Source organism: Choloepus didactylus, chromosome 21 (assembly GCF_015220235.1).
Source record: "Choloepus didactylus isolate mChoDid1 chromosome 21, mChoDid1.pri, whole genome shotgun sequence".
NCBI classification, from domain to species: Eukaryota; Metazoa; Chordata; class Mammalia; order Pilosa; family Megalonychidae; genus Choloepus; species Choloepus didactylus.
The window spans coordinates 770544-795799 of record NC_051327.1 but is presented as its reverse complement, the minus strand read 5'-3'; the positions used below and the strand labels follow the sequence as shown (position 1 = coordinate 795799).

Here is a 25256-nt window from a genome sequence, read left to right as displayed (position 1 = left end):
TCCATTTTTTTGTGTATCAGAAGTGCTCTAAAACTTTGTAAAGCACTTAAAATGCCTGGAACAATTCTGTGGGTCTCTAGAGATAAAGATTATGGCTTCAATAGTAGGGCAATTCATTGCCATATTTTATAAAATGATGTAATTCAAAAAATGGTAGTTTTGGTAATTTAATTTAATATGACTAAGCAAAATGAATTATCATGCACAACAGCAGTCAAGAGAAGTTTTATCTTAGAAATGATTCCTGGTTATTCAATTACTAATTATCCTTTCCTCACCTCCCTACCTAGCCTTGTACCTTTTATTTTAAGGACTCTCCCATGCAGTTGGTTTTGATCAAAGGTTGATTTTTGTTTGTGGTTGACCAAAGGCCTCTGTCTATAATTGGTTCTTCTAATCGAGGCCCTTGAAGTTTGAGCTAGGTGGCTTGAGACAGCCCAAATCTCCCTTCACACAGATGGTGGAAGTAGGGAAAGACATTGGAAAGCAGTGAAGTTAGGGCTGATGTCATTTATCCTGATCACAGTAACTTTAATGAATTGTTAGATGTGTCAGAAGTGATAAATTAGTATGAAAAATTTTCCACACAAATACTTAGAAGTTGACTATGTTTGTAAAAGCAGCCTAACCTCCAGGAGTTCAATTTATTACTAATTTAGTCAAAGAGTTTATATGCAAGTTTTCTTACAGAAAGCTTAATCCATCTTTTATCATTTGAAACAAGAATTTTTGAAGCCATTTAAACTTATGAAAACCCACTTAATCCATTAAATGTAAAGGTGACAATTATATAAAAAACATTTTAGAGCTAATTGATAAGAAACCCATCCTTAAAATTATACAGTTTTAGAACAATAACAGTGTATTCTCTGCTTTGTGTCTAAAGAAATGTATTTCAAATTTTAAAAAAATTAATGAAATTAGTATCAGAGACAGTTGCGCACATCTGGGGGAAACGCATGCTTTTCTTTGCATACCTTTTCCTATGTGATTCATCTAATGACAAATTCCTTATTTAATAAAACTGTGTATGTCTTATGATAGTAATATATGAACATTTTATCATTAACAATCCATTTCTTTCAGTTTCATATTTACATTGTTTTTTGTTTGTTTGTTTTTATTTTAGGCCACTGAACAAAAAATCAAAGGTACGTTGTTTAAAGCTTTTTTTAAATTATTTTTTTTTTCATTAAAGCAAGGTTGTTTATATGCATTTTTATTCACCTCCAGGATGGGAGAGAGAAGAACATGAAAGAAACAGGGGTGGGAACAGACTTCTTCAGTGACATCATCTTGGAATCATCTTTGGGGTTTATGATATATCATGGTGTATAATGCCACCTTTAGAGTATACTGCCTCAAGACTTGCCTTATAACTATCTCTAGGATAGACACCACTTCCTAACATGCTACCTTGTTTTGAGTCTTTGAGCACACGTACCTTTCCTTCATCTGAAAGTCTTCTTATCTGGGGCTACATCTAGGACCCCTGTCCCATCCCTTGGTGTTCTGACTGATTGATTCCTTGTGGTCTGTATATGATTATCCCCAACTCCTTCTAGGTAGACAGTGACATCCATTCTGTATTGTGACTTAGAAGAGTAGGTTGCTAACCTTTTGGTGATTGTGCCAGGGTCATCCAGTATACCCCAAGCAAAAGACTTCAGGGTGGTATATTCTTAAGAAAATAGGAAAGAGCCATATCCCTCTCAGATCCTGAATCAGAAACCCTACCTTGTAATGAAAGGTTTAGAGCTCTCGCATACTGAACTGGTCATTGGGCCTCAGGATTCTGAATTTTTATTTTTTAGCTTTATCAAAATTATAATCTCTACTGTTTTTGGTTGGTACATTCATTCACAGTACTATTTTTATCTAAGATCGTCATTATTAGGTGCAGTGGCATAAAAGTGAGTAAGAATAGTCCTTGCCTTGATGTGGTGTTTATTTTACTGGAGAAAGAGTGGCAATAGGAGGAAGCACCCAAACCAAATATAGTAAATTGTGATTTGGCTAAAGTTGCACAGGTTGTCCTGGAGCACAGAGGAGTGATAATTAGCTGAATACAGGAGCTTGAGGAATATCTTCTTGAGATTACGTAGTTTAAAAGATGAAAAAGTTAGCCAAAGAAAGAAGGAAGTGGCAGAGATTAGGATAATCCAAAGCACAGAGGAAAGAAATAATGTGATATTATGAGAAGTAATGATATTCCTAGAGCATTAAATACCCAATAATAAGTGGACAGGGTTGAGACTGAAGTGATAGGTGGGGTCAGCTCAAAGAGGGCTTATTTATGCTGTAACTGCCAAAGAGCTTGGTCTTTTATTTTATGGGCAGTTAGGAACCACTGAGGAGGTTTAGCAGAGGAGTAACATTGCTTTTCTTTATTTCTTTTTTCTTTTTTTCATTCTTTAAAAAAAAGCTATTGACAATTCTACAGGGAAAGTATTGGCTGAGCCGAGTATTGAATGATGGATGGGGGTTCTAAAAAGGGATCTAGGAGAAGAAAGGCATTCTGGGCATTGGAGGCAGGCAGACAACAACAGGGAATATTCAGAGAATGAGTAATCCAACTTTTGTCTCTACCTTAGGGGGAATGAGGGCAAGTAAACAGAATAAGCTTGAAGGTAGCGGGGACTGGAGAGCCTGCAAAGGTTTTGAGTGTCAGGCTTATAAACTACACTTTAGGGACGTTTCTTTGTCAGTGGTGCCTAGTGTCACCAATAGAAGCAGAATCAGAGAGAAGAGAAGAAATAGAGGGATAATGAGGAATTGAATGGATTTTTGATAGTAGGGGTAAAAAAGGGATAGATGTCAGATGTATGAGGTATAACTGATAGGATTGGCAGCACAGGAAAGGAACTGAAGGTTGTATTGCAGGTTTGAGCCTGGATGTGTAAGAAAGTTACAGGAATGTGGAATGATGCAGGGAGGAACAAGTTTTATTTAGTAAGAACATTGCCATATTAATTTTCCTAAAACTTCGCTTTCCTCAGACCACACTCCCTTGTTTAAGAATGTTAAGTTTTTCCTTGTTGCTCCTGCTTCAAAACCACTCCTCTGCTTGGCTTTCAAGGCCCTCTTTCATCTGATCTCCCATGATCTAACCAGTTTGATTCTCCTCACTCCTTATAATTTTGAGGGAATTTTTATCTATTTCATTCATGATTCTGTTCAGTTTCTCCACCAAGAATGCTTTTGCTATCATGCCTTTCACCTTTTCTAAACCTCTCAGAGCTCATCTGCCGGATAGCTCCAACTGCCGTTGGTCTCTCCCTTTCTGATTTCTTAGGATGTTATGCTGTATCTTAAATTTTGGGCACTTGATTATATTCCATCGTAGATTTTTGACTGACTTGTAGATGTTTGTTTCTTCAACATGATCTTTGAGTACCTATGGATTATATCCTTTCCAAACGTAAATCATCCTTTACATCCTTGTATGAAATATGAACATATTTGGATCTTCTTGTTCCTAGATTTCCCATAACTTGGAGAATGTTAGCTTCAGAGTATGAAAGTTACTTCAGAATGCAGTATGTTGTTTTCCCAGCCGTATCACTCGCTTCATCCTTCTTTTGGTAGTTGCTCCCTTAATTTGTCACATTTATTCTGATTCATGAAAATGTATTATTTTATTTTTGTGCTGTTTATGTGTCTATTTGGTACTTATAGTTTTGGGCTCAAAGTTATTAGAGATTACAAATAGAGGCTTGAGGGTGAGTTTGGTACAGACAGAGTTAAAAAAGCTTTTAATTTTGGAATAATTTTAGATTTACAGAAGAATTGCAAAGATAGTTTAGTGAGTTCCCATATACCCATACCTCTCACCAGTTTCCCCATTATTAACATCTTACATTACTGATATTGGTACTAATTAAATTCTAGAGTTTTGGATTTCACCAGTTCTCCATTAATTTCCTGTTCTAGGATCCAATTCAGATTACCACATTGCCTTTAGTTGTCATGTTTCCCTAGTCTCCTAGTCTTCACACTGTGTTTTTTATTATCCTTTAAATTTTTAATTGATGCCAGTATTTAAAAATAAGGAGAGTTCATCTAATCTAGAATCCCAGATTCTTTTTCAGTGTATACTGACAACACCATTTTTGTCTTTCCATCTTATAATTTCTGTATAAAGCCCAAGGTTAGCCACATGTGGCTGTTAGGTATTTGAAATGAAATGTGGCTAATGTGACTGAGGGACTTAATTTTTAGTTTGATTGGATAGCATAGCTCCAGAACCTTCTTGATTGTTATAGTAAGGTTTTAAGTGTTGAACCTGAGCATAACTAGTTAGGTTGCAGCACCCGTATAGAAGTCTGCCTTAATGAAGCTAATTTTTTGTTTTCCAAGATGGCTGTCTCCTTCAGTTAAATAACACGTATTAATATTGCTGCAGCTCAGTGGTAAGACGGTTTACATAAAAGTTGGATTTATGTAAAATAGCATAAATTAAAGTGAGTTTTTGACCAGCTTTCTTATATGAAGACAACAGTAGAGTTGAATGTTTATTTCTTGGTGGCATTGACTCCATGATTCATCTAATGAAAATGTAGACCAGTATAATGAGTGATATAATGAAATTCTTCAAAGTTTTGTTTTTACCTTATGGCTTGAACTTTGAAAAACTAGAGAGCGTGAATATTTGAGTGTTTTAATATTTTAAATGTCTTTTTAAAATGTGGGTATTATTTAGTATCATTGAAATAACAAGGTAGTGATATGCTGAAAAATTTATGGGGAAGGATAGGGATGGATGGATGGACGAATTTAAGATGTCTTATGGCCTCTATAATGTATAAAGGCAGGGAAGGAGTTAACATCTTATCTTCACTGTGTCCTTGGGAATTATAAATAAAGATGATTTTTGAAGAACGGGTTTTTAAGCTCTGTTTTGGAAACACTTTGTCCATTCCTTGCAAAAAAAAATGAGTATTGTTGATTTTTAACAGATAGTGTGTTCTTTCTGTTCTTTTTCTTTTCATTCTTCTGTCAGTCCGTCTGTCCATCATCTATCCATTCATCCTCTATTATGCCAGTTCTTTCTTTAAGTGATATCATAAGTAAACCATGCTCCAAAGAATTACAAACCCTGAGCTCCTGAGAGAGATGTGGGAAGCCTGGGATGGGAGCATTAAAAGGGAAAAATAGATACAGATTTTCTTTCTTTTTTTTTTTTTCTGGCAATCAAGTAGAATAGAATGGTTTATTTCTGTTGTTCTCGTTCTGGATTAATGTAAGAGCTTATGAAATTGAGTCAACATTTAAAACATTTTTTTTTCCTCTGCTACAATTGGAAACCATTATTCTTATGCAATTCTAGCCTTAATATTTGCTTTCTTTTCCATCAAACACAATTTCATTATTAAATCTATTGATCTAGGGGGTGATGAAAATATTTAAGAACTGTTAAGTCAGCTGCATGCCACATCATATTGCAGACATTATCATAGCTAACTTTGAGCACTTGCTGTGTGCCAGGCACTGTGCTTTATATTTATTTCATTTACTAAAGAACAATATTCTAAATGTTTAGCCACTAAAATGAAATGGGCATCAGCTATTCAGTGCACATGCTGGAGTAGGGTCCTAAAGCCATTGAATATGTTAGGAGTAACCCTTTAGTTATTGAATTTGGGGAAGTCTGTGGGACCCAGAGGAGGAGTAGTAGGGCAGCAGGCTAGGGCACCCTTTGACTTCAGGCAGTGGATCTTTAAAAACAAATAAGGGAATAGGACTTCTGTGTACTAGCACACTATAAGTGCATTAATCCCATCAACAGCTCTCTGGAAGTATCACCATTTACGGTGAAGTTGAGGCTAAGAAAAGTTAAGTAACTTTCTCATTGTTTATGTAGGTAATAACTGCTTGAGCCAGGATTTGACTGCAAACTACTAGGCTATGCTGTGCTATACTGCTTCTCTTTCTTTGAAAACAGCCCTGCAGTTCCATGGAAGAAAAAATGGGAAGGCTACAGATGTCATTGCTCATGCTTTAGTAATAGTCAATGAATGAATTGAAAGTATGCATCTTTTTAAAATATTTTAGAAAGATCTTTTAAGAGATTTTATAGTATTTGCTTTTTACAAAGAAATAGATTCTGTAAATTCTATCACCATCCTAATTTTATGAATCAGAGAAGATTTGACAACTTTGAGATGAGTGAGGCAATTGGCTTTTCAGAAATCCTTAAAGTTCTTGAGTTGTGAATGACAAAGAATAGGAGTTTTGGAGACCAAACAGTAAGCTGATTCTAAAAGCTTTCTCCATGCTTCAGATCTCTAGGCAGTGAAAACTGATCACTTTATGGAGGAAAACTGTACTACTTAGATAAGGGTTGAAAGGAGACTTAGAAAAAAAATACCCCCCCCACACCTCTGTTTCATGCATTCTTCAAAGAGGTAGAGGAAAGCACCTTCTGAAGGGCTTGCACAGTAGTCAAGTCCCATTCCAAAATGATTATTGATGGATAAATTTGCTCAAGTCTTAAGGATACAGTTTAACTTCTGTAATGTGACTAAGGTGAAAGATTTGAATGGAAGGAGAAAAAATGTATAACTTCTCCCCTTCTTGTTAATAAAAAAACACATTACTTTCTCTTTTAATCATTGCTGCCAGTATCATTCATGTCTTGCCATCTTATGAGATCATCTTGGGAGACAAAGATAAATGAAAAATAATCATGTAGCAATACATTATTTCAAATGTAGGATCCATAAAATGCCATTGTTTAGTCAGCATTCATGAAATATTTATAAATGCCTACCCTATTTTAGATACTGTTTTAGGTACTGGTGATAAGCATGAACAAAACAATCTCAAATCCCTGACCCCATTGTGTTTCTATACACATCTTTGTTTTATTTTAGTAAAGGAAAATATATCTTTAAAGGCCTTCATTGGTTTACCTGTGCTCTCATCTACCACCCCATTTTCTCTATAGGGTCATAAATTTTTCAATGACAAAGGCTCCTGCTATAAGGAATTTTAGGAACCTGACTTTGGTGGCTTGGTGAGGGATTACTGGACTGCATAGATTTTCAGAGGAGAAAACTGAGGTCCAAATAGATTGTATTTCAGGAGTGTTACCTAACCTTGTTCACACAATTGTACACATAGAAAATGATATTTGTAGGGCTGTTAGGGTAAACAGAGGAGCTGCTTACAGCTGAAGGCAACAATCCTGGAGTCTGGTTAGCCCAGACTCTGAGGTGCTCTGCCCATCAGCACACCTATAACCCATTTCTGTCACACAGTTAATAGCAGAACCAAGAGTTGAGGCTCAGTTCAATGTTTTTCTCCATAATGTACATAGTAGAAATAGGGTCTTTTTGTGTTACAGGCTAGTATTATAAAATATTTAAAAGACCAGGTTCTGGTTCCAAATGGGCCCTGGTGGAACACTGAAAGTACTCTCAGCTTTATGAGAGACAAATATTTGCTGCCTTCTTTTAGGAGCAGAGGTTTTTACACTGGCTAAGAATTTACTAGTGGCAGGTATTTTCCTTCCAATGGAAGATGTCTTTGAACTCTGTAACAAATGAGATTCGTAGCTCTGCACTAACAGGAGGGTGAAAAAAAAGGTCTTTTATGTAAAATAGTGTCAGTAAAATAATTATTGCTAGGTATATCAAAGTTTCTAGTTTTCCTTTTCTCCTGTTGAGAAAGGAAAGTGATTTACATAGATTTATGTACTTGATGAGGATATGAAGAATGTTTAGAGGACCTCTTTTTACCTTAGGCCGGGACTCCTTTATTTCCATTAAATGTAAATGTGTTTGCTTATAAATTCTAATAAATTAGTAAAATAAGTAGAAGTGGAAGATCTTATACCTTCAGATATCTGTGATGAGAGTGGGGCTGAATTAAGGAGACAGGGAGTAGATATGAGAAAAACAGAAATTAGAGCTCTTAGCAGGGTCACCTTGCTATTGTTAAAAACTAGGTTCAGGTACTAATGAGAAAGGAGCCCATTGTAGCTGGAGGTTTGTGGAGGCATCCTGCAGTCCTTTCCTTCTTTCCTGAGTCCCTGGGATTTTACCTCGGCAACAATTAGGTCTTCATTTCAAAGGAAAAAAACCCAGGAGCTTTCTGGTTTACATTTTGGAGTAGAATTAGATTAGATTAGCAAGGGTAACTTGATTGTTATGACCAGTCAGGAGAAAGCTTCAGACTAGGGAAAAAACCACAGTATATACCATAATTTGCGTGTCTGTGTTTAATTTGTACGTTCCTTCAGTTCTAATAAAAGTAGTTTCTGTACTTCAGAATGAGTGCTGAGTGTGAGTTTTCTTCTGGTGCTATAGGCTTAAGCAAAATGTACCTGATAAACCAGTGGTTAGAGGCATTCAGACATGACCAGAAGCAGAAAGCATTGAATCATCTACTAAAGATTATCCTGGTATTTTAGTACAAATACATCATAGTGGTTAAAAGTCCAGGCTTCTGAGTCGGATTGACTTTGACTATTGCCTTTGGGTTTCTTATTTCTATGACCTTTGGCAAGTTCCTTAACCTGTAAGCCTCAGTTCTCTGTTAAAAAAGAGATAATCCAATCTCCTTAATGTTGTGGGGATGAAATGATATGGAATATAAATCACAAGGCCTGGAGGGTAGAATATGCTGTGTATGTAATAGGTAGTGGTTACTTTTTTTTTCATTTGCGGTTTTCAGAGACCTGTAGTTGGGAATAAAATCTGTGACTACAACTATCCTAGTAGAAAATGAATGCTTAGACTTGGGTTGGGTTCTGTCCTGCTTTTTCTCCTTTAGTATGGATTCATTGAGCATACATTCATGTTTTATTCTTCATAACTAATGTTAATGGCTATGAAGTAATGTTTCAAGTAGCGAAACCAAAATTAGCCTTTCTTGTATTTTTGGAGAGTTTGTTTCTGATTTTCTTACTGTTACAATTGATAAATGAAACAATGTATACTATAGAAGGGACGTTTGGGGTCAGATTTGGTTTTATACTTTCAAGCTCTGCCATTTCCTAGATGCTTGATCCTGGGTAGCCACCTTCTGAGCCTTAGTTGCCTCATTTGTAAAATGGGAATGATATTTCAGAAGTATAGAATCATGATTAAAATAAGAGATAACATATTTTGCCTGGCATCCAACTTATGCTTGATAAATTTTAAATGCCATCACTGTGGTTCTGTATCCTAGCAACCTTTCAGCCCTTTGAAACCACAAGCTAGCAGTTTCCCCAGTCACTTCAGGATTCCTCCCCATCCATGTGATGATTTGGTTTTTCTTCTCATTAAATTAGAACCTACTCTAGTATGGATAAATCATAGTGCAGTGTCTGTGCCTTAGTGTTGGGAATATGTCTTAAAACACAAGAATGAGATGTATAACCTTCAAAATTTGACAGGCAAAAATTGGTATTTTATTGCTTTACTTTATATTTTTTGTTTAGTGGTGAAATGGAATATCATGTTTAATCACGTACCTATTGGGCCTAGGGGTTTTTGTTAGCAATTTATGTGTGCTCTTTGCGTAAGTTCATTAGCATTTTATCTGCTGTATTTAATGTAGATATTTCCATTATATGGATTCTATGTGATAAATTTGAAGGCATTCTGAGAATGAGATACTAGAGAGGGATACCCAGGCCTAAAACCGGGCCCCATAAGGAATATACACAAAGAAGATACAAATATATGTTCAGAAGAGGGGCAGAAAAATTAAAATAACCTTTTTACTATTAGAATTCCTGAATTCTAGTGAATATGTTGAATACTTCCCAATGTTACTCCTAGCAGCTTTAAATCAAAACATTACTTCTCTTCCTTAGGGTTAGAAAAAGTGGGGGAGTGAAGAGAGACTGAATGTATCCATTTAATTTGTTCCAAAGAACAGATATTTCCCAGTTTACCTTTTAATTTTTTAAATAAATTTTTAAAAATAAATATACAGAATTCTTTCATTAAAAAATTTTAGCTTTTTGTAAGTTTGTAAAAATTTTAGCATTTTATAGTATACTTCAGTTTATCTGAACTTCACTTTTTTAATTCAATTTTATTGAGATATATTCACATACCATGCAGTCATACAAAGTGTACATTCAGTTGTTCACAGTACCATTATATAGTTGTGCGTTCATCACCAAAATCAATTTCTAAACATTTTCTTTATCACACACAAAATAAGAATAAAAATTAAAGTGAAAAAGAACAATTAAAGTGAAAAAAAAAAACACTGGGTGCTTTTTTTTTTTTTAACCCCCATTTTTTTCTACTTGTCCATCCATACACTGGACAAGGGGATATGTGGTCCATATGGCTTTCCCAATCACATTGTCACCCCTCATAAGCTACATTTTTATACAGTCGTTTTCAAGATTCAGGGGTTCTGGGTTGTAGTTTGATAGTTTCAGGTATTTACTGCTAGCTATTCCAATTCATTAGAACCTAAAAAGGTGAACTTTATTTCTATATGTTTGGGACATTCTAATATTTAAAAATCAACTAATTATCTTGTATTTCTTAAATAGTTTTTATCTTTAGTAATTTATGACAATTTCTTTATTATGTAACTTTTGGGACCTTTTCCTTAAAAATGTTGTTTTTAAATTGCAGTGTTTTGGGGACTTTTGTTCCTGGAACAACATTTGTGTTCTAGTTGAATTGTGTTAGGTGTAATTTATTTTTTTGAGTCACAAATGGAAATCAATCCTCTCTAAATATTGCTCCATTATCTTCTAGAACAATTTTTCAAACATACTTGAGCATAAGAAAACCACATATAGTATTTGCTTACAGATTCTTATTTATTAAGTATTTGGGCTGAAGAACCTGTTGTTGTTTGTTTTTTAAGAAACACCCTTAAGCAGTTCTTACCAAACAAATTTGGGAATCGCTGTTCTGGAATTGTACATTAATGAAAGAGAGACTTAGGGCAATGCTTTATTTTGCCAGGGCTCCTATAACAAATACCACAGACTGATGGGCTTAAACAGTAGGAATTTATTGGCTCACAGTTTGGAAGCTAGAAGTCCATAGTCAAGGTACTGACAGGCCAGGACTTCTCCAAAGTCAGTAAGTATTCTGGTGGTGGCTTATAGGCAGTCGGTCTCTGCCTGTGTCACATGGCTATCTGCCTCCTCCTGTAGCTTCTGCTCTTCCTGCTCAGTTATCTGTGTGTCTGTCTAGACTTTCTATTTATAAGGACTCCAGTCATGTTGGATTAAGGTCATCCTGTTTCACCTTGGCCTCATCTAAATAGTACTTAAAGATCTCATTTGCAAATGAGTTCACACCCACAGAACCCCGGGTTAGGACTTGAACATGTCTTTTTGGGGGGTTGGGGGGGGCATGATTCAATCTACCAGTCTTACTTTTTTTATTTTAAAGGGTGTGCCTTTACCTGAAAAATATTTTTTGAACCTCCACTTTTCTGAATCTTACATATTCTTCAGACAAGAATTTATGGATATCACACGAAATACAAAAATTAACTCAGAGTGGATTAAAGACCTTAATATAAGAGACAGACAGTACCATAAAACTCCTAGAAGATAATGTAGGGAATCATCTTCAAGACCTTGTATTAGGAGGTCACTTCTTAGACTTTACACCCAAGGCACAAGCAACCAAAGAAAAAAATAGATAAATGGGAACTCCTCAAAATTAAAACCTTCTGTACTTCAAAGGAATTTGTCAAAAAAGTGAAGAGGCAGCCAACTCAATGGGAAAAAACATTTGGAAACCATGTATCTGGCAAAAGACTGATATCTTGCATATATAAAGAAATCCTACAACTCAACAATGATAGTACTGACAGCCCAGTATAAAATGGGCAAAAGATATGAAAAGATATTTCACTGACGAGGAAATACAAATGGCTAAAAAACACATGAAAAAATGTTCATCTTCACTAGCTATTAGGGAGATGCAAATAAAGACCACAACAAGATACAATCTCACACCAATTAGAATGGCTGCCAGTAAACAGGAAACTACAAATGCTGGAGAGGATGTGGAGAAATTGAAACTCTTATTCATTGTTGTTGGGACTGTATAATGGTACAGCCACTCTGGAAGACAGTCTGGTGGTTCCTTAGAAAACTAGATAATGAGTTACCCTTCGATCCAGCAATTTCACTTCTCGGTATATACCCAGAAGATTTGAAAGCAGTGACATGAACAGATATTTGCACACCGATGTTCATAGCAGCGTTATTCACAATTGCCAAGAAATGGAAACAGTCCAAAGACCCTTCAACAGATGAATGGATAAACAAAATGTGATATATACGTGTGATGGAATACTACGTGGCAGTAAGAAGGAACAGGGCATGAAACATGACAACATGGATGAACTTTGAAGACAATGCTGAGTGAGATAAGCCAGACACAAAAAGAGATATTGTATGTTACCACTAATGTGAACTCTGTGAAAAATGTAAAATATTTTGTGTTGTAGAATGTAGGGGACAGAGAGATAGACAGCAACCAGTGAAGGGGGAACGATAATCTAATAAGAATAGATAAGCTATTGAGGGTAATTTCAATGTTATGGAAATGCTCAGGAATGATTATGGTTTGCAGACTTTCTTGGGTATCATAGGATCATGTTGGAAGCAATGTAGTTATTTTAGGTTATTTGTTTTTCTTACTCCTTTGTTTTGTTAGGGTTTGTTAATTTTCTGGGGACATGGTAGGGATATGTTGGGAGCACAGTTATTTTAGGTTATTTGTTTTCTTAATCCTTTGCTTTGTTTGAAATGTTTTGGGTTTTTTTTTGTTGTTTTAATTTTTCGATAAAGTTAAAAAAATTTAAAAAAAAAGAATTTATGGGTAGATTAATCAAAGATCCTGGAAATGCTGTGGATATTCACTACCTCTAAAAGAAGATCTTGTATTTTAGAACAGCTATACCTTCCTCAGACATTTTGATGTAGAGCAGAATTTGGTAATATGGTGGTTTTATCCTGAATTTCTTTAAGGAAGCTCAGGGTGGTATAGTCAGTGATCTAGATCTGCAGGATTATATTGAGGCAAATAAGCAGTGAGTGTTTCTCTCTGTGCTACTAATTTAGTATGGGAGGTATTTGGGTGGGAAAATAGTCCATTGAGGGGGCAGAGCCAGGTGTTTCCCTCAAAATCAGGAAAATGTATACTTCTCATTTTTCTAGAATTTGTGAAGTGAATTTAAACTATGTGAATTCAATTTAATAGTTATTTAAAATTTATCTAATTTTGAACTCATGGTTTTCATCTTGCCATTTGATGTTTCTTAAGAAATTTTTGCATAGTAGTAGTTTTATGTCTTATAAAATATACAGTTTGTGATACTTCGTACTGTTTTTTAAATTTTGTATTTCAAGTTCTCAAATAGCCATTCAATTCAACCTACTTGCTAAGGATCAGCAGAATTTAATAGTTTGGCAAGCATTAAGATATTTTCCAGATCTGCCTTTTTCCATAATGAAAATGCTAGCTAGCACTGCTGCTTATTTTTATCAGCTTAAAAGCCAGACTTTGCCTCTGTGTTCTTAAGCATTCCAGAACTGACTAAAGTTAGCACAGGACAGAGAATGTATATTATACAGGGAAGTATATTATAAGTCATCCAGTATGCAGTACCGTGATTGGCCATGTTTTAAATAAATTTGATTTACAAGCTCATTTTAACTGAATAGAACGTTTTTGTGTTGTTCTCCCTTTCCTCCCCACCTTTAAATATAAGGAGATGGAATTCAGATTATTATTGGGCCTCAAATTCAGGGGAAGTTGATAAACCTTACATTTATCACAGTAAAATGACACTGTGCTTTTCCTCCATTCTCTAATGAAAGCTACCAAGTGGGAAAGCAACAGAAGTTAGAAACACCTTTCTTTGGAATTTCTCATTGTGGAGAATTTTCTACTTTGCTTTGAAGTTCTTATCAGGTTTGCACCTTTTGAAAATCTGTGCTCCCATGTAGTAATGCTGCTGATGTTCCTCAGGAAAGCTGGAAGAATTGATTTCACCCAAACTTGTTTGTCTTCCTCTGATGGTGAGGCGCACTCTTTCATGTGAATATTATTGAAAGGTACTTTCTTATTTTAGGAGAGCAGCTAGAATAATTGATTTGAGAATTTAGGCCTAAGAAGGTTACAATTACGTGTTAGAAACATTCACAATATTATGAAGAAAGATAAGTATTATATGTGGTGTTCCTGATAAATAGTAGTTATGGGTTAATTTTTCTTCTGTCTATGAGGACTTTATTTTATGGTTCTTAGAAGCATAAAATAATTGCTTGTAATAAAGATTTTAAAGATGTTTATCTATATGTGATATTTATTTTTTAAAACGTCTTTTGAACAATTGCACTTTAAGGGTTTTTTTTTTTTAGCATTGGCATGTAACCTAGTTGACAGCTAGAAATTTTGCCTTTTAATATTTGAAAACACTATTTCCTGATTGGTTAGGGAATTGCTTTAATACTTTTTTAACTTGCCAGTTATCAGTAGGTTTGAATTTTTAATCTCATTTGAGGGGGTAGGAAATTTTTTCTTAACAAAAATAAATGATAAATACTTAGGAAAATCCTGTATTGTTGCTATTACATGGGAATAACATTTTCTGACTGAGGCTCTTTCATTGGTATATGGTATACCCCATCATTTCACGGGTATACTCCAAAGAGCATACTTTGATAGTTTCGTTTTTCTTATATAATGAATGACACATACTGAGATTAGAATAGTAATTCTAGGTGAATTTAAAGTTTGCCAAAAGAAGTCTCAAAGAAGCATCCTGTTTATACTATGGATGTTTATTACTTTAGTAATATTTTTAGCCAGTAGTTTTAAGTATTCCAGACTTTTTAAGAAGGCAGATGTAAATCATCTGTGGTTTTTATTTTCTGGAGGTTAACTTAACACTTCATTCTGTATAAGTGGCATCATGTGTTAAGATGACATTTTGTGTACTGTGCCTATTATGTCAGTATTTTAGAAGAATCAGAAAGTAGCCATATGAAAACTATTGTGCAAAGATAAATTGTAGACTTTGGAAGCATAGGGATAAAGTAAGAGTTTGAAGTATTGTAATTGATGTTTTGTGAATTGGTAGTAATCAAAGATGATTATCGGCTGGTTCATTTTATTTTCTTCCTTGAAATTTTATTGAGATATAGTCACATATCATACAGTCATCCAAAGTGTACAGTCAATGGCTGGTTCATTTTTAAACTGTTGTTGTTTTTTGTTTGTTTGTTTTTTACTTCTGAATAGCCTAGGTGAAATTAATCTTTCCTGAAATAAATTTATTAAAAGGCCTTTTTGTTTTTTTAAATGTTATTTTAAAGAAATATAATAAAAATAGTTTTTTTTAACAAATTTAGAACTTTGGATATCGAATTGTCTGTGATCCTTGATGAGTCAAGTTATGACAATTGGCATGTCATTTTTACATAAGAAATATCATTAGCCCATAAAAGTAGCAGAATTTAGCAGAAATAGTATAAATTGTATCATTCATTTCATTGGTTTTCAAAATATATTTTGGAGCACAATTAAGGAAAATATCAAAGTTCTTTGAACAACTAATTTTTCCTTTTTTAAAAATTCAACTACTTGCTTATTTCTGGGTCAATTCAAACTTTACTCATCTCCTTTGAACTTAAAGAAGAAGAGTTGAATCACAGTTACTGGAAAATAATGTAAAAATGTAACTTTTTGTTGGATGTATACTTTATACTACCCGAAAAAAATTCCTTTCCTTTAAAATACTTTTCTGGTATTATGGAGAGTATAAAGCTAGGGCTAATTAGGGAATCTTTCCACATTAATGTTCTCTAGATGCCTGTTCTAGATTTATTTTAGAGCAGAGATTTCTAACCAGTGAGGGATGATAGGAGCAGTTCTTTTTTCAGTGGCATACTAACCAGTTCCAATTATTGTCCTTACTTTTTCTGCGTCTCTCGATCATTCTTTTCACCTCTTCTTCACTGGTTCTTGATTATTCCACCTATCAAATGTTGATGTTTCACAATATTTAATCATCAGACCTGTTCTATATTATGTTCTACAGATTCAGTCATCTCATACATGCTAATAATTCCTGATAGCAATTGTTGATTCAACCAATAGTTCTTCAGCGTTCGCTGTGCTTGGTGCTGGAAATGCCAGTGATAAAGTGGTAGAGAAATAAGAAACCAGCACCTACAGAGCATATCCACTGCAGTGTAAGATACTTGTAAGAATTTTAACTTTATGGGAGTAGAGGAGAAGTTAGTTGGTTGTCATAAAATGCTTTCAACACTAGCTGAATCTAGTGATGGGGTGGGAGGATTAGTTGTTTCCTAGGCAAAATGGACAGAAAGTGTGGCAAGAAAGGTATCAAGGCATTTTAGGCAAAAGAGATAGCATGAAAGAGGTTGTACCCTTTGGGGAACTGTTAATATTTGGTGCGGTAGGAAAAAACAAAATATATGTAGATGTGGCAGGAAATGATGCTGGAGAAGTGGTAGGTAGGGTTCATGCCAGGGAGTATAGATTAATTTTAAAAGCAGTTTTATGACATACGCAATTTGGAACAGCTAGGTAGGTGATAGATCTGGGGAGAAGGTAAAAGGAGATGGAGCAGGGATCAAGTTTTGAGCCAGGGAGATCAGTTAGTAGTTTTTGCAAGAATAAATTGATGAGGGCCTAAATCAGAGCAGTGACATTTGGGAGACAAGGATACATTTGTATTATATCAAGAAAATAATGTGTTGAACCAATTGACTGACTAAATTTAGAGGGATAAGGAGAGATTGAGGAAATATTCCATTTAAGTAGCTAAATAGTGTGGCCATTCACTAGAATGAATGGGTTCTTGCTTTCCCTATTCTTCTGCTTATTACTTAAACTTGTTCTTGAGGTCTTGCCCATTTTTTCTCATCTTATGCACTCTCATGACTTCTATTTCTATCCATTTGGAAGCCAAATCCACGTTTCTAGTCCAAACTTTTATTGAACCCCAGAATCTTATATCTAACTGCATTCTAGACATGGATATCCTATAGTTCCCATAGTTGATTGGAGGATCCCTGGGAGACCCTCTGAGAACTTTTAGGAGGTCCACAAGGTCAAAACTATTTTCATAATAATAGTAAGGGACCTTATCTGCCCTTTTCACTTTCATTCTCTGATGAGCATATAGTGTAGTTTCTCAGAGACTGCATAATATCGGATATCAGAACAGATGGGGTGCAGAAGCAAATAAGAGAAACCAGCTGCTTTTGGCTAAGTAGACACTTAAGAGATTTGCAGAAATGTAAAACAATGCACATTTCTCCCAAGGTTTTTTTGTTAGGAAAATCCAGCTATTTCTCAGAAAATACGTATTATTTATGTTAACATGAATGGGTTTTTTTAAAAAATTAAATTTTAAATGTTTCTAATATGGTAAATATCTAGATATAACCCACATAAACAACTCTTTGGGGTTCTCATTAAGTTTTAAGATTGTAAAGGGGTCTTGATATCGAAAACTTTGAGAATTCCTATCATGTAGTACCATCAAACTTGAACATACCCAAAACCAAACCCATTGTCTCTCATATCTCATAAATTTGATTTTTGTCTTCTATTTCTTCTTAGTAAATGGTGATACCATGTCTACCCAGATCCAAGGCCAGAGAGCTGTGATTCTTCCTTATTTCTCTTTTCTTATCCAGATGATAATAGTAATTACCAACATTTTTTAGTACTGTCTATGTACCAAGTAATATTCTTAATTCTTTACATCTGTTCTCTTATTAAAGCTTTGCAACTGCCCTACAAAGTGTAGGTATTAATACTTATCCCTATTTTACAGATGAGGGAGCAGAGGCAAATGGGTTAAGTACCTTGTCCATGGTCATACAGCTAATATGTTGCAGAGTCTGTATTTGAATCCATCCAGTCTTTTGCATCTGCACTTTGTTCTGGAACAGTTTACATAATATCTGTAGTATATGTTTCTTGGTAGTATTCTCTGTAAAGTCATTTTGACCTGGTATTTTTTAGAGGGGTAAATCATTAAGAACCTTTTAAATTTCTTCTGTTGTTATATTATAGGATCTTCTATTTTGGTAAATTATGTTTTATAGAACAGGGGATGGGAAACTACAGATTACAGGCCAAATATGGCCTGCTGTCTTTGTAAATGAAGTTTTATTGGAACACAAGCCGTATCCATTCATTTACATGACTGTTTTTGTGCTACAGTGGCAGAATTGAATAGTTGCAACAGGCACATTTACTATCTGGTCCTTTAAAGAAAAAGTTTACCAACCCTTGTTATAGAGCATTGTTCAGTTTAATTGGATTCCTGTTTCATTGGATTATGCATAGTATTTTCTTGTCTTTCCAAAATTTTCTCAGCATTTCAAGTTATATCTTCCTTCTTTATTCCCAGTACTATTTATTTGTATCTCTTCCTTTTGTTCCCATTTTTTGGGGATTATTGAAATTTTGTTTTGTGGATAATGTTTTGTTTGTGTTCCAAATCTTTGTGTTCTCTAATAATTTAAATAGCATTAGACTTAGAGTTAATCTTTTTCTTAAAAGTGTAGTACTGAAAAAGAAAAAAGAAAGAAAGAAAGTATGCTAGTGTTAGTGTTATTCTGTGAAGCCATCTGGTCATGGTGGGTGCTTCAATATATTTCATCATTTCTTCTGTGCTAATTAATTAATCTGTTTCCAGCCTCTTCTGGGGTCAGTGTTAAATCATTACCGCCTCCACCTTTTTCAGATTATTTATAGATTTGAGTCCAAAGGAATATCTTAATTTCAGAAAATCTTTTTTTTTTTTACTTTTATCTTAAATTCCCTCCTTCTGCTCCCTGTAGTTCATTTTTTAACTTCTGAAGTTAAAAAAAAAAAATGCCTGATATCCATTCTTGTTTGTTGTGAATAATTAAGGCTGTGATTTTTCCTTTGATCATGGGTATCTTAAAATTTAATGTATATACAGTATTTTCACTATTATTTTCTTGATAACCTTGAAGTTTCGATATTTATGTTCTCTCCAACTTGAAATTTATTTGCTAGTTGCGTTGTTTCCCGTTCCGTTGCATTGTAATCCAGAAATATCTGCATTTTTTTCTTTTTGTAATTTACTGATCTTTTCTTTAGTGTTCTATGGACACATGTGTGTATTTACCTTTTTAAGGACTATTTCATGAGTACTAGTGAAAAAAGTGTTACCTGTTTTAAAGGTATATGGTGTTTGTTTCCCTTTCAGTTTTTCTGTCTCAGTTTGGGTACGTATTTTGACATTGAGATCTGATATATAAAGGTTCTTAGCTGTTTGTATCCTTTTAGTTGGTTGCATTGTCAGTATCCTTAATAATACTTTTCTCCTTGAATTTTTGTCTAATATTAATATCGCTTTCATTTTATTTTTGTTAACATTTCTTGGTGGAATTTCTTTTATTATTATTATTATTACTTTTAAACCTTCCTGTGTTGTTTCAGGTATGAGTTTTGCAAAGCACATTGCATAAGGTTCCCTCCACCCACCCCTTAGCCCAGTTTGAGAGTCTTTATCTTTCAACAAGTGAATTTAACCCATTCACATATTGTGATTACAAATATTTTGGGGGTTTATTCTTGGCATTTTAATTTGTATTTAATTTAATTTGAAGTAAGTATTGTTATTCCATTTTCTTTGTCTGTTGAGCAGATCAGGTTTTCTTATTTTCAGTTTTTCCCCTTCTAATGGTTTGGCAGTTTACTGAAGTAATTACCTTAAATTTTAACTATACATAAACAATAGCCAGAATTATTCAGTATCTACATCTGTTATCCACAACCCCACCATTAATTTCTCCTTTACTCCTTACTGCCACATCCCATATTTATATCTGAGATTTTAATTCAGATTGTTTAGTTTTGTAAACAATTGTAAAAAAATAAACTGTATTTTTAAAAGTATAAACTATTTATAAACTAAATTTGTAATAATTTACATTGTCTAATGTTTTTGCTGGTTTTAGTGAAGTTCTCTGGCTCCAGAAATGAATACTTAACTTTGTTTTCCATGTGGTTCTTTCTGAGAAGTACAACAATTCTTTGAGTTCGGTGTAGGGGTGGTGTTATTAGGTAACAGATGTAGATATTGCTTCTGAACTCCTAGTCACTTTTTTTTTTTTTTTAACTTTTTGTTTTGAAATAAATTCCAAGTTATAGGAACAGTTGCAAAAACAATACAAACCCCATACACAGAACTCCAGCATTCCCTGACCCCCCCCATACCCCGATCCACTAACTTGAACATGTTGTCACACCGCTATTTCTTTCCCTCCCTCCCTCCCTCCCTCTCTCCCTCCCTCCCTCCCTCCCTCTCTTCCTCTCTCCCTATCTATCATCCACCATCTATTGCTCTGTCTTCTGAACATATGAGAGCTAGCTGCACACATCCTTGAACAAACACTAAATTCACATATACAGTTCCCATGAACAAGAACATTCTTTTATGCAATCCCATTAAGTGCAACTAAGAAGTACAAGAGAATCAACAATGATACAAAGCTTACATTCTATATTTCCTTCTCCTTATGTCTCAACTGTGTCCCGTTGAGCCTCCTGTCCTCCATCCTCAGATCCCATCCAGGGTCATCCTTGGCATTCAATTGTCATCTATTTAGACTGTCTTTTTTTTTTTTTCCCCTCAATTGTAGAAACATATATACAGCCTAAATCTTCCATTCCACCCCCTCCCTAGCATTCCATTAGTGGGATTAATCACATTTAGAATGTTGTAATGCTATCACCTTCCCACCATCCATTACTAGAAATTTCCCTTCACCTCAAACAGCAACCCTACACTCATTTCTTAACTCCCCATTGCCCCTTCTCCCATTTCTCTTAACCCATACTCTACTTTTCATCTCTATAGTCATATTCTCTGATAATTTCTTTGTGTTTACTGTGGGGCTTAAAATTAACCTCTTAAATCCATAATCATCTTGTTTTTCTTTGATACCAACTTAATTTCAATAGGACACATAAACTATGTACCTATACTCCTCTATTCCCCCACCTTTGTATAGTTCTTGTCAAAAATTACATATTTTGCATTGAGTTCAAAACCACTGATTTGTCATTAGAGTTTGTGTATTTTATATCATGTAGGAAGTAAATAGTGGAGTTACAATTCAAAAAGTATTGACTTATATTTGTATTCCATTGTGGTCAGAGATTGTGCTTTGAATATGTTCAGTTTTTTTTTGTTGTTGTTGTTTTTAATTTATTGAGGCTTGTTTTATGTCCCAGCATCTGGTCCATTCTGGAGAAAGATCCATGATCACTAGAGAAAAATGAGTGTCCTGGTGATTTGGGATGTAAGGTTCTATATGTCTGTTAAAATTCTATCTCTTTCTCCTTTCTTTGTTTCTCTGTTGGTAGGGCTCTCTTTAGTATCTGAAGTAGGGCAGGTCTTTTATTGGCAAACTCTCTCAGCACTTGTCTGTCTGTGAAAAATTTAAGCTCTTCCCCAAATTTGAAGGAGAGTTTTGCTGGATAAAGTATTCTTGGTTGAAAATTTTTCTCTCTCAGAATTTTAAATATGTCATGCCACTGCCTTCTCGCCTCCATGGTGGCCGCTGAGTCCCAATTTAGTCTTATGTTGTTTCCTTTGTATGTGGTGAATTGCTTTTCTCTTGCTGCTTTCAGAACTTGCTCCTTCTCTTCAGTATTTGACAGTCTGATCAGAATATGTCTTGGAGTGGGTTTATTTGGATTTATTCTATTTGGAGTTTGCTGGGCATTTATGTTTTGTGTATTTATATTGTGTAGAAGGTTTGGGAAGTTTTCTGCAACAATTTCTTTGAATACTCTTTCTAGACCTTTACCCTTCTCTTCCCCTTCTGGATCACCAATGAGTCTTAAATTTGGATGTTTTATTTTATCTGTCATATCCCTGAGATCCTTTTCAATTTTTTTGATTTTCTTCTCCATTCTTTCTTTTGTTCTTTCATTTTCTGTTCCGTGGACCTCTAGGACACTGATTCATTGTTCAACTTCCTCTAATCTTGTATTATGAGTATCCAGAGTCTTTTTAATTTGGCCAACAATTTCTTTTATTTCCATAAGATCTTCTGTTTCTTTATTTAATCTTGCAATGTCTTCTTTATGCTCTTCTAGGGTCTTCATGTCCCTTTTATCCTGTTCCATGGTCTTCTTCATGTCTTTTATATCCTGTGCCATGCTTTCCATTCCTCAATTGTGATTGTTTGATTTTGCCAAGAACTGTGTCTCTTCTGATATTTTGATTTGGGTGTTTGGGATCGGGTTCTCCATATCGTCTGGTTTTATCATATGCATTAAGATTTTCTGTTGTTTTTGGCCTCTTGGCATTTGCTTTGCTTGATAGGGTTCTTTCTAGTTGTAAAAAGAAAATACCAATCTAATTTTTCAGAAATACAATTGGTGGCATACACTTTCTCCAACTAACCAGCAGATGGTGTCTGCAAGTCACCTATACCCCTCAAGTCAGTTTTCCCCAACTCTGTTTCTGTGGTGTGTGGGGAAATGATTTTTGTGGGGTTCAGTTGGTGAACTCAGTTTGGGTTTATTGTTGGAGCTGTCCGCCCTGAATGTGGGGCGTGTGTCTGGGTGGTTAGGCAGGCAGGGCAGCTTTAATATTCAAACCTCCCAGGCGTTCCTGGAGATTCAAGACTGTTGCAAGAGTCTAAGCCTTCATTTCAGTTTTGCCCCAGATTTTCTCTGTCACTGACCCACAAACCACCACCATTGATGTAGCGTCCCTGGGTTTTCTTCTCAGCTGTGATCTTCCAGGACCTCTGCTGAGGGAAGGCTGTGCTATGTCACTAGTGTGCATTGTCCCTCAAGGGAAGCCCTGGGCCACTGGACCTTGCAGGGAGGCTCTCTGCCTGAATCAAAGATTAGCCTATAATTCTTGCCTGATGTAAGTTATGAATGAAAGGCAGGTAGTAGAGCTGGACCCCACCCCTTTCCTCTTAGAGAAGATAGATGCCTTAGGGGGAGGTCATTAGCATTTCAATGGTCTCTCTCTGCCTGTGCCACACCCCTGTCTGGGTCACAGAACTGGGAACTGAAAATGGGGGAGGCTTTCTCCACGGAGTTGAAAAAGGAACAGAGCTAGTCAGAGGCGACCCTCCAGCTCTCCAGGGTCAGTCGTCACCCAAAGCCTCTGTCTACTTGTTGGGGATTCATACCTGTGGTGAGCAGTTCACACTCGCTAATTAAAATCCCAGTTGGAGCTCAGTTGAGGTATATTTGCTTGCTGGGAAAACGCTTCTCTCTGGCACCAGGAGGCTTTGTAGCTTGGACTGTGGGGGAGGGGTCTCCCGATTTGGATCTGCAGTTGTTACTTACAGATTTTATGCTGTGATCTGGGGCAGTCTTCCCAATTCAGGTTAGTGTATGGTGAGTGGATGGTCACGTTTGTCCCCCTGCAGATATTCTGGATTATTTACTAGTTGTTTCTGGTTTTTTTTTTTCAGTTGTTCCAGGGGGACTACTTAGCTTCCACTCCTCTCTATGCCGTCATCTTGGATCCCCTAGTCACTTTTGATTTAGTGTTGGTGTTCTCACGCTTCTCTTTATGTAGTTTATCCACAGCATTTGCATAAAGATTATCTTCTTATTTCTTGACTATGTTAAAGAACATTTTCCTGTTGCTTTCCACATAAATAATGTCTTATTTGGGTGTAAAACTGTCACAATCTTTTCTTTTTAAGAATGTTTAGTTTCTTTAGGAATAAAGTGGCAAACCAGCCTGCATTACAGCAGTGGGATTGTTAACACTTTCACTTACCAAATACCATGCTAAGTTCAATACTAAGCATGAAAAAGCTGAGTTTAAGTTATGTTGTCTATACTTCTATAGTTACGTACTTTATCTCCCTTTGGCTTCAGAGGTACTTTAGAATATTCTAATGCCTTTTTGTCCTCATGAAATAGTGTTTTAAGTAGCTAAGATTTACTTATTACTGCCTGAGGCATACAAAGGAATATACTTTATTGCTACATTCTGGGAACATTAAATTTGGGGCAAGACAAAATTTTCATGCATGAAGTTTGGCTCAGATTATTAACAGGAGGTTTGCCAGTGAACTTGACAAAGAATGAAAAGGATTCCAAGCAATATGCAGAATGTTTGTAATTTTTTGCTGCAATTCTACTGAAGTACAATTTGCTTGTATTGTTTTAGTCATGTTGAAAAAAATAGAACAAGATCATATGTTAAAAAGTATTAATGTGAGTGACAGAAACTAAATCCACTAGTTCTCCAGAGAAGAAAGATAATGGTATGGCTAGATTCTTAAGTGAGCAGAAGGAGACTCTAGAGCTGAGGGATAGATAGGAGGAAGTGGGTCAACTATTGAAAACCACACAGGAAACCAAGACTTTATTACAGCATCATATCCATTGTAGGTATTTGGTAAATACTTTTTTATTTAGGCCACAATAATACATCTATCTACTGAATGGTTACAGTATTCTGGACAACTAGACCAAGGTTTTTCCCTGCCTTATATATGAGGAGAGAGATACAGAAACAACCCAGTGAGTGAGTGGTAAGGCTGTTAAATACCAGGACTGGAGCTCTTCACCCTTGAACAAAGAGTTTTCTTGGATTTTCCTCACAGATAACATGGGGATGTCTCACTTTTATTTACCTGACAATGTGTCTGTGATGTTATTCAAAATCTCAGAGCAACATTAAACTGCTACAGAAGTATGAGATGGTTTTGTGCCAAGTTAGCATCATGAAATTCTCTTATTGAGTGATAGTCATTAGTTATATGGAACGCTTTGTATTTGGTGCTTGATAAACATTAACCTATTTAACCTTAGGATAGCTCTGCAAGGTATTATCCTGGGTTTACATGGAGACAACAGGCTCAGTTAGGTTTATACAACTTGCCAAAACCCACAAAGTTAGTAAAGGCAGAGCTAGGTCTGAAATGCAGGTCCTTCTTGGCACCAAAACTCAAATACTATGCTCCCTCTCTAGTTTTAGAGATTGGGTGTATCTTCATTGGTTTAAGGCATTTCCCAGATTTTAAAATATCTGCTCCAATCAGTTTGTTGACTTATTTAATTTCTTCTAGGGGTCCAAAAATTATTTGTAGTTTCTGATTGTTCATACAGTGGGTACAAGTGGCTGTTGCCCAGATTTGCTTAACACAGGATATCCGAATTATTTCTCCGATTTTGCTTAGTTTCCTTGTAGACTTCATTCTGTTATCTTTGTATTTGCTTCCTTATTCTGAGTTTGCCTTACTTGAT

At 35.3% G+C, this 25256-nt stretch overlaps 1 protein-coding gene across 5 annotated transcripts in view; it reads left to right on the top strand.

The window, feature by feature from the left end:
- Positions 1-25256, top strand: part of TNRC6A (trinucleotide repeat containing adaptor 6A) — a 273917-nt gene that overhangs the window by 199972 nt on the left and 48689 nt on the right. For all 5 annotated transcript variants that reach the window (XM_037815357.1, XM_037815360.1, XM_037815356.1 and 2 more), the window contains one exon: positions 1130-1151. In XM_037815357.1, the coding sequence (XP_037671285.1) occupies positions 1130-1151 (22 nt within the window). The remainder of the gene's footprint in view (positions 1-1129; positions 1152-25256) is intronic.